At 39.0% G+C, this 16,181-nt stretch overlaps 1 protein-coding gene across 2 annotated transcripts in view; it reads left to right on the top strand.

Annotated features, from left to right (window-relative positions):
* The window catches only part of MOCS2 (molybdenum cofactor synthesis 2), a 34,580-nt gene continuing 20,186 nt past the window's right edge, over positions 1,788-16,181 (top strand). The window contains 4 exon segments of one of the 2 annotated variants that reach the window (NM_001244725.1): positions 1,859-1,901; positions 2,878-2,999; positions 4,364-4,508; positions 15,968-16,095. In NM_001244725.1, coding sequence (NP_001231654.1) covers positions 4,411-4,508; positions 15,968-16,095 — 226 coding nt within the window. In that variant the 5' untranslated portion in view covers positions 1,859-1,901; positions 2,878-2,999; positions 4,364-4,410. 2 annotated transcript variants of the gene reach the window in all.

Here is a 16,181-nt window from a genome sequence, read left to right as displayed (position 1 = left end):
ATTTCCGTATCACTCATCACACACTGTCCTGACTTGTTTTCTTACCTACAGCCTGTCTTCCAAACTAGAAATTAAGCTGCAAGATGCAAGGACCTTATTTTTATAGTTCCCAGATTTATTCCCAGTGCTTAAATAAAATAAGCACTCAATAAATATTTATAAATATAATACTTTTAAAAATCAAGCAACATAGAAATTTATGAGGAAGAAATAGTATTTTCATACCATCCAAAATTCCACTGCTCAGATTTTATGTATATATATATGTATATACATATATAATATGGAATGCAATTACATACTATTTTTTCTTTTTAGATTTTACTTCATTTTCACCTTACTTTTATTTACAAAATAACTGAAGTGAAACTGGAGGAATTAAAAATTATCAGATTACTTATTCACAAGACATATTTACCCCAAAAGATCCTTCTAAATTTAACAAGACTGCAAGAACGATTAACAGACTTGATTCAGTGTTTTGTTAACTACATGTTCCAATTTGAGGCAGTTTAAAAAAAATATTCTGATGTCACATTTTATTCCATAATCCCACATTTGTTTTTGTTGTGTATTTAAATGGATTAAAATCTCACCTCCAGCTTTTTTTTTTTTTAACCATTAAGTTCCTTAGGACTGAGTTTTAAAGTTTGATTAACGCTCTCAATTGACTGGATTTTTACCCAGGGAGATTTTTAAAGAAGGGCTTTTCATTATTGTATTTTTTTGAACTTTTGCAGATTTAGGAGTGTCAAGCATTGGCCTTTATCAACACTAGTTTGGCTGTATGTAATATTTTGGATCATGAGTTTGTGCTCAGCATTTTTTAGATATTGCACCTCACCATCCTCTGGCATAAGATGTCTCAGACAAGTCTAAGCTCAGTGTTAACATTCGTTTGTTTTACTACCTGGATGTGAACATGTCTTTATTCTTGATGTTTAGCAATTTTTTCCAGAATATACGTTGGTATTTCTCCTGCCATGGGCTACAACTTGATATTTCCAGCCTCATATCCAACTACTTCCTTACACGCCACCCTGCCTCATTATGCTAGTTTATATGCCTCTGGCTTGGTACAGGGTACCTCCCTCTCCCACTCTGCTCTTGGCTGCTGCTCATTACAGCAGATTTAGCTCAAGCATTTCCCTCCAAGAGGACTTGCTGGAGAACACTCCTCAGGTGATGGTTCACTCTCCCCCTCCACGAACATGTACCCCTAGTGTTACATTTGGTGTACTGAGTTACCATCGCTGGCTTATGACTATCTCACCTCCAGAACTGTGAGCTCCAAGGGCCGCCAATTTATATCCACATAACTACGTAATTTAAAAGAGGTCTTGGTAAAAAGTTGGAGACGTTAGATGTAGTGTGCGGACAAATTAAGCAGCTAGTAAACAGGAAAAGTGTAAATTTGATACAGTTCGAATGTCAAGATACGCTGAATGCTTTAAGTCTTTATGAAACAGTAATCATAAACCAGAAGGCAGAGTAGATATAAAACATCAGAACCCTACAGGTGAGTGAACTGAAAAGCCGAACTTGCTTAACTCATTTAGCAGGTATCTACGAAAGTTCGGGGGCTGCTCTCTCGCACCTCGGACTCTCGTCCTATGAGAAAGGCATGAGTTGTCAGCTCTTTTCCCACTTAGCGACACGCATAGCTTTCGCTCAGCACCACTGCCCATCCACAAGAGAACGGATACCAAGCATTTCGCTGGGCGGTCGGCGGCACCAGCGCCACGGGGAGGACAGCGGGGCGGAGCTAGCTCTGCGCATGCCCTGCTAGAGCGGAAGGGGTCAGCAGGTTGCGCCTGCGCACTCTGTAGACTAGGCGCCTCCGCCTCCGCGGCCAGGGTACCAGGCGAGGGTTTCTTGGCGGAATGGTGCCACGGTGCCAGGTAAGGGTGGAGAGCACTTTGAGAAGTGTCTTTCCTTGCTCCTCCCCTCCACAGACCTGGCCCTGCTCAGCCAGACCCCGGCGACTGCCACCGCCGCACTGGCCCCTCCTGGCTTCAGAGGCTTTGTTCTGGCCTTCTCAAGGAAGGTCAAGTCCATTGCGCGAACTCTTGTTGCGTGACGGTGTGGAAGACCAGCTGGTTTCTAAAGGCACCAGCTATCTTTGCCCTTCCTTGTCAGATTGTTCGTTTTTAAGAAATCGAATTTTCAATTAAAAAAGAAATGCACTTAACTAAGCCTTCTATGATGAAATCTGTGTTTTTGCCAACCCTCTGATTATTTGGTAGAGAATAATTTGCTCTGAGTGACAGGTGGGTTATTTTATGTGGTCGGATCCCTTAGATATATCAGGCTGCTTGCATAGGTTTGTCCTAGAAAATAACCAGTTAATCCTGTATTTCAGACCCATCTGCTTTTGTAAATATCAGGGTTTGTATGTTGCATAACTTAATCCTGAACAGCTGGGTTCAGTGTAATGTAGACTGGAATCAAAGGTCACATGACAACCATGAAATATATATCTTGCACTTATTTGGTTACTTATTTTGTGTAATTCATCTAGACTCAGACATTTGTTCATTGCTTAAGTATTTATAAAAGGTGCTGTAATTTTATGTCAGTTAAAGACCTAACTTCATGGTTTCTAAGAAGATATTGTTAGGATTTTAGTTGTGGCACACATACATTTATAGAACTAAAAAGCATCTGGAAATTAGAATTTTACTAAAAACAAAAATTTTTCAAAATTTGAACTTGTAGATATACTGAAATTTTTGTGGGCACTTAATTTTCTCTAACTTATATAAAGTCTATTTGGTTAAAGTAGTAAATAAAACAAACAAACAGAAAAAACCAGTCATGGACAGCTAGGAAAGAACTACGAGTTGTTATAGTTAAAAATATTTTCTTTCTTTTCAGGTTGAAGTGTTGTATTTTGCAAAAAGTGCTGAAATAGCAGGAATTCGCTCAGAGACCATTTCTGTGCCACAAGAAATAAAAGCATTGCAGCTGTGGAATGAGATAGAAACTCGCCATCCTGGGTAGTTAAAATTTTATAGAATGTATATGATTAGCACTTTTAAAATTTAAAAATGTGTGAGTAAATGATAAAAGTAAATTTTGATTTCCATGCTTAATGTCAAGAGGATCATTAGTTGTATTTTTCTGGAGTTACTTTTGAAAAGTTAAGTTCTAATATTTAAAAACACAAGATTTCTTCAGAAAGTTTAAAGATATTTTACTGAAAAAACATAGTGAGTTGGAATACTCCCAAAAGGACATGATTATATTTGTTTTTAAAATTTACAAGATACTGAAAATGAATATTCTACATTTTTATAACGTTAAGTGAAAATGTTATAAATTCTGTTAAAAATGTGTGCTTTAAACTTTTTTGTCCCACCCTGTTTTTAGAGAGCTCAAGATAGAAATTTCTAAGATTCAAAGAAAAAGAACAAACATTAGGTGCTGCTGAATTTGAATTTTTGCAATATTTGATTTTTTTTTTATGGCTCTTGAAAACGTACAGTTTTACTGCTATTGGTTTTTTTGAAACAAAATATATAAAGGTAGCTTATGTGAACGTGTTTCAGGAATATTATTAGAGTCACTTAAGTCCGAGTGGATGTTTAACTTGGAAGTCTTAGTACAGTGTAAAAGGTAATTTGCAGTGTATGTTCAAAAAGAAAATTATTCCTTCTTGATTTCATATCCAAGTTTTTAAGGTGCCCTGACAATTGATGAAACATGAGGCCTCTGTCCCACTACTTGTGTACTTAGGTGAAAAGTTCCTGGGGAGGGCATGTGCTGATTAAGAAATTTTCCTTTTTTTTTTTTTTTTTTTTTTTGTCTTTTTGCCTTTTCTAGGGCCGCTCCTGCAGCATATGGAGGTTCCCAGGCTAGGGGTCTAATCGGAACTGTAGCCACCAGCCTACGCCAAAGCCACAGCAAGGCAGGATCCGAGCCGCGTCTGCAACCTACACCACAGCTCATGGCAATGCTGGATCCTTAACCCACAGAGCAAGGCCAGGGATCGAACCTGCAACTTCATGGTTCCTAGTCGGATTTGTTAACCACTGCACCATGACGGGAACTCCTTTTTTTTTTTTTTTTTTTTTGACCTGGTCTGAATGTTGGCTCCAGTCTAGTGTTTTTTTTGCTTGTTTCTTTGTTTAATTCCCCAAGACACACATCACCCAATAAAGAATTGTTAGCAGTTTACTGTGTTCTTTGTGGTGAATAATTATGTTCTTCAGTGAATATATCTTTTCTCTGCAAAATTTGAGTTATTTTAATTTTGCAGATGATGCTTCATAAAGTAATATTTATATAATTTTGATTGCAGCTGAGGAGATTTGGGGCCTAACAGCATTGATACATCTAATTACGTATTTTTTCCTCTCAGATTGGCTGATGTCAGAAATCAGGTGATACTTGCTGTTCGTCAGGAATATGTCGAGCTTGGAGATCAGCTCCTCCTGTTGCAATCAGGAGATGAAATTGCCATTATCCCCCCCATTAGTGGAGGGTAGTGCTTTCGTGCCACCTGGGTATGTGAGATACGTTCTTCTCAGCCTATCTTGTAGAGAAGGATCATACAGATGGTAACTTGCATGTGGTTTGCTTTAACTGCATACTCTTTGTAAGGCTGTGTGCACCAACTCTTGTTAAAGCAGCAACTCTCTATGGGTACAGACAGACTTATAAATACCTATCATCTCTACATCAGTTCTGTTATGAACAGTTTAATGTCATTTTGATGTGTTCATTCTATTGACTTAACATGGTTTACTGAGACTTTATTTTGTGTCGGGCACAGTGCTAGACACTGAAGTAATAATATCCCTGTTTTGTAGGAGGGAAAACTGAAATTCAGAAGTTAAAAAACTTGTCTATCATCACCTAGCTAGTTAAGTGGCAGAGCCAACATTTGAACTCAGATTATTGGATTCTCTGTGTACTTTTTCACAAAAATGCTTATTAATACTGGATAATAGCTCTCCTGGGTGCAGAGGAATGTAGAAAAAATGCATAGCTGAAAAGTAAGATCACTCTTTTTTGTTTTTTGGAACTTACCATTTCCCACATATAAAGAAATGGCTTTATTATCATTATCATCATCAGTATTACTTTTGTCTGCACCTGCAGCATATGGAAGTTCTGGGGCCAGGGATCGAATCTGAGCTGCAGCTGCAACCTGTGCCACAACTACAGCAGTGCCACATCCTTAACCCACTGCGCCAGGCCAAGGATCAAACCCTCGCTGTTGCAGAGGCAATGACAGATCTTCCTGTGGTACAGCAGGAACTTCAAAACAGCTTTATTATTATAGCTGTATTTCAAATGGCTTTAGGATGCATGCCGTCTTTCCATCTTTTCGAGTAGTATAGTCTATATATGAGTAGGATAATGTGTAAGAATATCTCTTAGTATAGCGGGAGAGACAGAATGAGGCTTAATCTGTCAACCTAGGAATATGTTGTAGAAATTAATAATCATCCCTAATTAAAAACTCTTGTTCAGAGTGAAAGAAAACTTTCTTAATTTGATGGTGTTTTTCTCAGAAATCAAGAGTAAGTATCCTACTCAATGGCAAAACTTTGCCTACATGAAAGCACAGAACAAGCCAGGGGTGCTTATTTATTTATTTTTCCATTCATTTTCCCCCATTCTCCTGGAGGGCAGTACCCCAAAAAGTGAAGAGTAAATATGGCAAACAAATTGCCTGGTGTGTCAGTAGATACTGGATTTTCTTAGTCGTCCTATTTGTAAATCATAGAATTCCTTCTTAGATATTTGGAATTCAGTTTTATTGGAAACTGTGGTCACCATGTCACCATCATGATTATAGAAAAATGCTATTCTTTGAAGTTCGGGAAATTTATTTTACAATGGGCTGCCGTTGAAGGTGTGTTTGTGTGGTGATTGGATCTGTTCTTAGAGAAGACTGGGAAGACACTCAACAGTATTTTGTGTTATTTGAGTGTGTTTGGCAGGATTTGTAATGTGCACTTATAGAATCCATGTTCTTAAGAGTCGGGTTGTGGGAACTCACTGTGGTCTGAAGTTCATAGACCATGTTTGGGTTATCGAGGTTGTGCTACACGAAGTGGAGGAAGCTCAGGGAGCATGTATAGGAGCTTGAAACATCCTGGACTCTAGTGCCATTATGAATAATTTTTTGGTAGCATGATCCTGTGATCTTAAACATCCCTTCCCCAGTCCCCAGACTCTGTCTCAGAACGCTGTTATTTTCATAAGTTAACCCTACTTGTTTTTTTTAAGATAAAATTTATTTGAGCCACGTTGGTCATAAAAATAAACAAGGGACTTAAGAATACCTAAATTAACTAGTGGATAAACATATATTTGGTCTTTATTTTTCCTAGTAAGTACATATTTATGAAATAAAATTTTATAAAAGACATTGAAATGATTTATTAAAATTCGTGTTAGTAAACAATTAACATCAAGCATTATCCAAAAGGTCAATATAAACTTGCATTGTTTCCCGGTGATTGTTTTCTTATATATCAGTTCACCAGATCATTCCTCCGTAAGGCCATGTATTAGAATTGTGTAAAATTTTATGTTAAAATAACTCCATTTTGTTAAATATGTTTAAAACATTCAACTTGCATGAGTATGTGGAATGACTGGCCAACAGGGAACTGCTGTATAGCACAGAGAACTCTACCCAATATTCTGTGATAATCTATGTGGAAGAATTTGAAAGAGAATAGATGTGTGTATATGCATAACTGAATCACTTTGTTGCATAACAAATTATCACAACCTTGTGAATCAACTGTACTTCAGTAAAGCTTTAAAAAAATTAAAAAATAGAAAAGTTAAAAAAGTTTAAAGTAGGAGTTCCCATGGTGGCACAGTGGTTAACGAATCCAACTAGGAACCATGAGGTTGCGGGTTTGATCCCTGGCCTTGCTCTGTGGGTTAAGGATCCGGCATTGCCATGAGCTGTGGCGTAGGTTGCACATGTGGCTTGGATCCTGCGTTGCTGTGGCTCTGGCATAGGCCAGCGGCTACAGTTCCGATTAGGCCCCTAGCCTGGGAACCTCCATATGCCGCAGGAAGCGGCCCTAGAAAAGGCAAAAAGACAAAAAAAAACAAAAAACAGTTCAAAGTAGAATAAAAAAATATTCAACATGAGGAAAGATAAAACTGCTTTTATGTTTTTAAGATTTTTTGTATTATAGTTGCTTTACAGTGTTCCATTAATCTCTGCTGTACAGCAGAGTGACCTGGCTACACATACTTATACATTCTTTTTTGCACATTATCCTCCACCATGTTCCATCACAAGTGATTAGATACAGTTCCCCATGCCATACAGCAGGATCTCATTGCTCAGCCACTCCAAATACAGTAGTTTACATCTACTAACCCCAAACTCCCAGTCCAGTCCAGCCCACTTCCTCCACCACCCCGCTTAGAAACCACAGTCCTGTTCTCCATATCCATTATTTTTTTTTCTGTAGATAGGTTCATTTGTGCCATATATTAGATTCCAGATATAAGTGATATCATATGGTGTTTGTCTTTCTGACTTCACTTAGTATGAGAGTCTCTAGTTCCATCCATGTTGTTGCAAATGGCATTATTTTGTTCTTTTTTATGGTTGAGTCGTATTCCATTGTGTACATGTACCACATGTTCTTAATGCATTCATCTGTCAGTGGACATTTAGGTTGTTTCCATGTCTTGGTTATTGTGAATAGTGCTGCAGTGAACACAGGGATGCATGTATCTTTTTGAATTGTAGTTTTGTCTAGATATATGCCCAGGAGTGGGATTGCTGGGTCATATGGTAGTTCTATGTTTGCTTTTCTGAGGTACCTCCATACTGTTTTCCATAATAGTTGTAGCAATTTACATTCCCACCAACAGTGTAGAAGAGTACCCCTTTCTCCACACCCTCTCCAGCATGTTATTTGTAGACTTACTAATGATGACCATTCTGACCCGTGTGAAGTGGTACCTCATTATAGTTTCAATTTGTATTTCTCTAAAAATGAGTGATGTTGAGCATTTTTTCATGTGCCTGTTGGCCATCATATGTGTTCTTTGGAGAAATGTCTATTCAGTCTTCTGCCCACTTTTCAATTGGGTTGTTTTTTTGCTTTTGAGTTGCATGAGTTGTTACATTTATATTTTGGAGGTTAAATCCTTGTCAGTTGCATTGTTTGAAACTATTTTTTCTCCAATTCCGTGGTTTGTCTTCTTGGTTATTTCTTTTTATGGTTTCCCTTTCTGTGTAAAATCTTGTCAGTTTGATTAGGTCCCAATTGGTTTATTTTGTTTTTGTGTCTATTGCTTTGGGAGACTGGCCCAAGAAAACATTTGCATGGTTAATGTCAGAGAATGTTATGCCTATGTTCTCTTCTAGGAATTTTAGGGTATCTAATTTTTAAATCTTTAAGCCATAATGAGTTGACTTTTGTGCCTGCTTTAGGGGTGTGTTCTGGTTTCATTGATTTACAGGCAGCTGTCCAATTTTCCCAGCACCAGTTGCTGAAGAGACTGTCTTTTTCCCATCTTATATTCTTGCCTCCCTTGTAGAAGATTAATTGACCACAGGTGTCTGGATTTATCTCTGGATTCTCTATTCTGTTCCATTGGTCTGTATGTCTGTTTTTGTACCAGTACCACACTGTCTTGATTAGTATAGCTTTGTAATATTATCTGAAGTCTGAGAGAGTTATGCCTCCTGCTTATTTTTTTCCCCTCAGGATTGCTTTGGCAATTCTGGGTCTTTTATGTTTCTATGTAAATTTTGGATTGTTTGTTGTAGTTTTCTGAAAAATGTCATGGGTAATTTGGTAGGGATTGCACTGAATCTGTAGGTTGCTTTAGGTAGTATGGCCATTTAAATGATATTAATTCTTCCAATCTAGAAGCATGGAATCTTTCCATTTCTTTGAATATTCTTTAATTTCCTTGATTAATGTTTTATAGTTCTCAGCATGTAAGTCTTTCATCTCTTTGGTTAGGTTTATTCCTAGGTATTTAACTTTTGGGGATATGATTTTCCAACATATTGTGTTTTTATATTCCTTTTCTAATATTTCATTGTTAGTATACAGGAATGCAACTGATTTCTGAATGTTAATCTTATATCCTGCTACTTTGCTGAGTTCATTGATCAGTTCAATTAGTTTTCTGTGGAGTCCTTAGGGTTTTCTGTATATAGTATCATGTCATATGTGTAGAATGACAATTTTACCTCTTCTCTTCCCATTTGGATACCTTTTGTTACTTTTGTCTCATTGCTGTGGCTAGGACTTCCAGTTCTATGTTGAATAAAAGCGAGAGTAGGCATCCTTGCCTTGTTCCAAATTTTAGTGGGAAGGCTTTCAGCTTTTCTCCTTTGAATATCATATAATTGTGGGTTTGTCATAAATGGCTTTTATTATGTTAAGGTATGATCCCTTTATACGCACTTTGGTAAGACTTTTTATCATAAATGGATGTTGGATTTTGTCAAATGCTTCTTATGCATCTATTGAGATGATTAAGTGGTTTTGACTTTTCTTTTGTTGATGTGGTGTATGCTGTTGATTGACTTGTGTATGTTGAACCATCCTTGTGAACTTGGGATGAATCCCACTTGGTCATGGTGTATGATCTTTTTTTATATGTTGTTGGGTATGGTTGACTAAAATTATGTTGACAATTTTTGTGTCTATATTCATCAAAGTTACTGGCCTGCAATTTTATTTTTTGATAGTATTTTTGTCTGGTTTTAGTATCAGGGGGATGGTGGCTTCATAGAGTGTCTTTGGGAGTATTCCTGCTTCTTCAACCTTTTGGAAAAGTTTAAGAAGGATGGGTATAATTTCTTTGTATGTTTGGTAGAATTTGCCTGTGAAACCATCTGGTCCTGGACTTTTGTTTGTAGGGAGTGTTTTTATTACATATTCCATTTCATTTCTAGTGATTGATCTGTTCAATTGTTCTATTTCTTCTTGATTCAGTTTTGGCAGGCTATAGATCTCTAGAAAGTTTTTCATTTTTTCTAGGTTGTCAAATTTTGTTACAGTATTCTCTTATGGTTTTTTTTTTTGTATTTCTGCAGTATCCATTGAGATTGCTCCTTTTTGATTTCTAACTTTGAGTTCTTTCTCTCTCTTCTTGATGAGTCTGGCCAGAGGTGTTCAATTTTGTTTACTGTTTCAAAGAACCAGCTTTTGGCTTTACTGATTTTATTCTTTTGTTTTTCAAATGTCTATTTTATTTTTTATTTTTATTTTTTTTGTCTTTTTAGAGCTGCACCCGCGGCATATGGAGGTTCCCAGCTAGGGGTCGAATCAGTGCTGTAGCTGCTGGCCTATGTCACAGCCACAGCAATGCCAGATCTGAGCTGCGACTGTGACCTACACCACAGCTCACAGCAATGCCGGATCCTTAACGCACTGAGCAAGGCCAAGGACCAAACTCGTGTCCTCATGGATACTAATCATGTTCATTAACCACTGAGCAATGACAGGAATGCCTGAATCTCTATTTTACTGATTTCCTCTCTGAGCTTTATGATTTCTTTCCTTCCGATGACTTTAGGTTTTGTTCTTTTCTTCTAATTCTTTTAAGTGGTAGGTTAACTTGTTGATTTGAGATTTTTTTTCTTCTTTTTTAAGGAAGGCCTTTTTGCTCTGAATCTCCTCTAAAAATGGCTTTTGTAGTATCCCATAGATTTTCAATGGTTGTGTTTTCACTGTCATTTGTCTTAAGGTTTTTTTTTTTTTTGTCTTTTTGCCTTTTCTAGGGCTGCACCTGTGGCATATGGAGAATCCCAAGCTAGGTGTCTAATCCGAACTGTAGCCACTGGCCTACGCCACAGCCACAGCAGCACCAGATCTGAGCCGTGTCTGTGACCTATACCACAGCTCATGGCAACACCAGATCCTTAACCCACTGAGCAACCTCATGGTTCCCAGTCGGGTTTGTTAACCATTGAGCCATGACAGGCTCAATGGTTAACAAATGCCTTAAGGTATTTTTTTAGTTTTCCTTTTGATTTCCTCCTTGAACCATTGGTTTTTTAGTAGCATGTTCATCTAGTCAGTTTTTTTTCTCATTTCTTTTCCTGTGATTGATTTCTAGTTACATGCCTTTGTGGTTAGAGAAGATGCTTGAAATAACTTCTGTACTCTTAAATTTGTTGAGGTTAGTTTTGTGCCCTAGTATGTGTGGTCAGTCCTTGAGAATGTTCCATTTGCCTGTGAAAAGAATGTATATTCTGATTTTTTTGGATATAATGTCCTGAAAATGTGAATTACATCTAGCTTTTCTGTTGTGTCATTTAGGATCTCTGTTGCCTTATTGATTTTCTGTCTAGAGGGTCTGTCCGTTGATGTGAGTGGGGTGCTAAAGTCTCCTACTATTATTGTATTCCCATCATTTTCTCCTTTTATGTCTGTTAGTATTCGTTGTATGTATTTGGGTGCTCCTATATTAGGGGCATATATATTGACAAGTGTAATTATCCTCTTCTTGAATGGATCCTTTTATCATTAAATAGTGTCCTTCTTTGTCTTTATGGCCTTCGTTTTAAAGTCTGTTTAGTCTGATAGAAGTATTGCTGCCCCTGCTTTCCTATCTTTTCCATTCACATGAAATATCTTTTCCCATCTCCTCACTTTCAATCTATATGTGTCCTTTGCCCTAAAGTGTTTCTCTTGTAGGCAGCAGATTGTAGGTTTTTGCTTTTTTATCCAATCTGCCACTTTGTGTCTTTTGATTGGAGCATTTAGTCCATTGACATTTAAGGTTAATTATTGATAGATATGTATTTATTGCCATTTCAAACCCAGCTTTCCAGTTGATTCTATGTTCCTCTTTTGATTGGACGATTTCCTTTTATTTTGTGCTTGTGTTCTTTTTTTTTTTAGTTTTTGTGAATGTGTTGCTTGGTTTTGATATGTGGTTGCCCTGTTTTTCAAGTATGTTAACCTCTTCCTATATCTACTTGCTTTATGCTTTAGCCTGATAGTCATATTGGCTCAAGCACATTCTTAAAAAAAAGAGTCTAGGAGTTCCCGTCGTGGCGCAGTGGTTAACGAATCCGACTAGGAACCATGAGGTTGCGGGTTCGATCCCTGCCCTTGCTCAGTGGGTTAACGATCCGGCGTTGCCGTGAGCTGTGGTGTAGGTTGCAGACGCGGCTCGGATCCCGCGTTGCTGTGGCTCCAGCGTAGGCTGGCAGCTACAGCTCCGATTGGACCCCTAGCCTGGGAACCTCCATATGCCGCAGGAGCGGCCCAAAGAAATAGCAAAAAAGACAAAAAAAAAAAAAAAAGAGTCTAGATTTTCTTACTTTCCTTCCCCACATTTTATGATTTCGAGGTCCTGTTTTAACATCTTCATGTTTATCCTTTTGCTCTTCCTTGTGTTTATCGTTGCTTTTACAATAGGGTTTTTTTTTTCCCCTTTTAGTATCTGTATACTGGTTTATTTAAGTGATTGCTTTCCAGTTGTAATTTCTTTCATCCTATTTCTTTCTTTTTTTTTTTTTTTTGTTTTTTTGTTTTTTTGTCTTTTTAGGGCCGCACCTGCAGCATATGGAGGTTCCCAGGCTAGGGGTCTAATCGGAACTGTAGCCGCCGGCCTACACCAGAGACACAGCAACGTGGGATCTGAGCCACGTCTGCGACCTACACCACAGCTCATGGCAACGCCAGATCCTTAACCCACTGAGCAAGGCCAGGGATCAAACCCGCAACCTCATGGTTCCTAGTCGGATTCGTTAACCACTGAGCCATGACGGGAACTCCCCATCCTATTTCTTCTTAATTCTTTTTTATTTAGAGGATTTCTTTTAGAATGGGTTCAGTATTGCTGTACTCTTTCAATTTTTGTTTGTTGGAGAAATTCTTTATTTTTCTTTCTATAGTAAATGATATTCTTGTTGGGTAGAGTAGTCTAGGCTGCAAATTTTTCCCTTTTAGAACTTTGAATATATCTGGAGTTCCCGTCGTGGCGCAGTGGTTAACGAATCCGACTAGGAACCATGAGGTTGCTGGTTCGGTCCCTGCCCTTGCTCAGTGGGTTAACGATCCGGCGTTGCCGTGAGCGGTGGTGTAGGTTGCAGACGCAGCTCGGATCCTGCCTTGCTGTGGCTCTGGCGTAGGCCGGTGGCTACAGCTCCGATTGGACCCCTAGCCTGGGAACCTCCATGTGCCGTGGGAGCGGCCCAAGAAATAGCAACAACAACAACAACAAAAAGACAAAAGACAAAAAAAAAAAAGAATATATCTTGCCACTCTATTCTGGCCTGTAGTGTTTTTATAGAGAAATCAGCTGATAGCCTTACGGAAGATTCCTTATAATTAACTATGTTTTTCTCTTGCTGCCTTTAGAATCCTCCCTTTATCTTTAACTTTTACCATTTTTATTATAATATGTCTTGGTGTGGGCCTTTTTGGGTTCAGCTTGTTGGGGCCCTCTGTGCTTCCTGTATCTTGATATCAGTTTCCTTTAGATTTGGAAAGTTTTCAGCCATAATTTCTTCAAATGTATTTTCAGTCCCCTTTATTTTTTCTTCTTCTTCTGGAATCCCTATTAAGTATAGATTGGTTCACTTTATGTTATCCCAGAGATCTCTTTTATTGCTTTCATGTTTTTTTCCATTTGGTTTTCTGTCTGCTGTCCTGATTGGGTGATTTCCACTATTCTATATACCAAGTCACTGATTCGTTCCTCTGTCTTTTCATTCTGCTCTTCAGTGCCTTAACTCAGCTTGCGTCTTTGCCAATGAATTTTCTAATTTTTATTGGCTCATCCTTATATTTTCTAGTTCCATTCTAAAGTAATCTGCATTAATGTTCATATCTGCTCTTAATTGCTTCACATTCACTCTTAATTCCTTCAGTATTTTTACCATCTTATTGAACTCAGTGTCTGTTAGACTGCAGAGATCTGTTTCATCATTTACTCCTTCAGGTGAATTCTCCTGTTCTTTTAACTGGAAATGGTTCCTGATCTTCATTTTGCTTATATTTTTTTTATTCTGTGAGTTTAGGAAAACCAGCTACTGTAGTCTTGGAGGGCTATTTATATGTGAGAGTGCCCTTGGGTATTTTGTGTAGGTTTACCATTTGTTTTTGGCATGAGAGCTACTTAGTTGATGCTTTCTGTCTCTTTGCTCAGTGTATTCAGGCTGTTATCCCTTTGATAGGGTGCTGCGTGTGTTTCCAGGGAGTTGGAGGGAGTGGGCAGGGCTAGTAGCCAGTACCTGGTTCATGGGTCCTTGACAATGGCAAGGACTTGCAGGAAGGTGGCACAGGCTGCTTCTAGTTGCAGGCCCCTAGGAAGTGTCAGTGAACCTCAGACCGGTTTAGATGGTGCCCGGAGCATTTGGCAGTGGCAGTGGCATTGGCAGGGCATGTGTGTTCCCAGGGGAGTGAGAGCAACAACAGGTGATGCTTGGTTGCTTTGCCCTCCTCTGTACCTGCCTCTGAGGTACCTGGGGTTGTAGGTGGTACCTGTACATGGACTGCTAGTGGTGGTGGGCCATGCCCACCAATGGAGTCTGAGATGACTTGAGTTTTCCCCCACCACCTGTAGACCATACAAGAGGCACTTCCATCACACTTAGCCCATGTGGGAGGCACCGCCACCTGTAGCCCACGCAAAAGGTGCCTCACTGTCTGTAGCCCCACCCTCTGGGAGTCTATGCACATGTGCAGAGAATGACATTCTATAGTAATTTCCCCTCCTCCTCTTGCCCTCCCCAAAAATGTTGCCTTGCTTCTCCTGTGGGTCCAGACCTCCTCATGGGGTGCTTTGCTCCCCAGCCCTTGGTGTATGCATCCCTAGCCCTGCAGGCTGTTTCCCCATAGCCAACCCTAGTCCTATTCCCAGAACTGACCTCGAGAGATTGAGTCTCAGTGCCCAGCCTCCTCCCAAGCATCTCAGGCTGTGGTGTCTTAGGACATGGTACTGATGGTCTGTGCAGTACTGTCTCTGCTTTGCCCTCCTCAGTCCAGTTGCATTTTTCTCTGAAGCTTTGAGGTCCCCCTCAGCCAATCTCCCAGTGAGGAGGCTTTCCAGGGTATAGGTTCCTTTCCTCTTTCACAGCGTCCCCTCAGGAGTGCTAGTCCCATCCTGATTCCTTTCTCTCTCTCTCCCTTTTTACCCCTTTTAATCTGCCCAGTTATGTGGAAGGTTTCTTGTCTTGCCCTTTTTGGAGGTTTAAGGCCAGCATTCAGTAGATGTTCTGAGTGAATTGTTCTACATGTAGGTTTTTTTTTTTTAAATGGGTTTGTGGGAGAAGGTGAATTCCATGTCTTACTCCTCTGCTATCTTGATCCTGCCATCAAGTTGTCCCTACTTGTAATTCCATTTTATTGCTTCATTCTTCCTTCCAGCATGAGTGCCCTGGGTACAGGAGCCAGGTCTTTTGTTCCCTGGCCCTTAGGGAGTATGTAATAAATGCTTGCCATTCGGCAGGGCAGTAGAAATGCAGGGCAAAGAACTTTTCCAGCATCTGGTAGGTATGTGTGCAGTCCACTCCCTTATTTCCTCACTTAATTGAGGTTTTACCTGATTGTGAAATGGACCCAGTTCCTGTGGAGTCTCCATCATTTCTGCCTGCTCACCTTTTTAGATGAAGAAGGCAGTTCTGGGTGTGGCGCTTGGTGACATAGCAGTTAGAGGTGATGTGTATGTAGATGAAGGTGTCAGTATCTGAGAATGGATGAAGTGGTAAGAGTAGTAGTTCCAGAATTTGGAATATGTTGGCATAGGAGATTACTTTTTAAGTAATCATGTTAATGGTAAATTCCTCTATATCATGCTTTGTTCATTACGGATATTTGTAAAATTGCCAAGTTTTGCTAAAATTTTACACTTGCTTGTTTGTATCATTCAGATCAAATCATGCCTCCTAACACATCTAATGTAGAAAAAAATGTACATTGAAACACAGCCTGTAAGTTGGGTGTTTTACTTCTAGAACCAGTATTAAGGTTTAGTAATATCTTATTTCTAGGAAAGATATGAATGAAGTTGAAGAGAAATCTAAAGATATAATAAAGTTCACCTCTGAGAAACTTTCAATAGATGAAGCTTCACAGCTGGTGATTTCTCCTGTCTGCGGTGCAGTATCCCTATTTGTAGGTGAGTTGTAATTTTCACAGCATCTATTGAGCATACAAGATAATAGGAATTAGCAAGTTTTCTTATGTTCAGTGTTAATAGAGGAT

The sequence above is a fragment of the Sus scrofa genome, chromosome 16 (genome assembly GCF_000003025.6).
Source record: "Sus scrofa isolate TJ Tabasco breed Duroc chromosome 16, Sscrofa11.1, whole genome shotgun sequence".
NCBI lineage: Eukaryota > Metazoa > Chordata > Mammalia > Artiodactyla > Suidae > Sus > Sus scrofa.
Note: the sequence above shows the minus strand (reverse complement) of the source record. Positions and strands in the feature narration are given on the sequence as shown.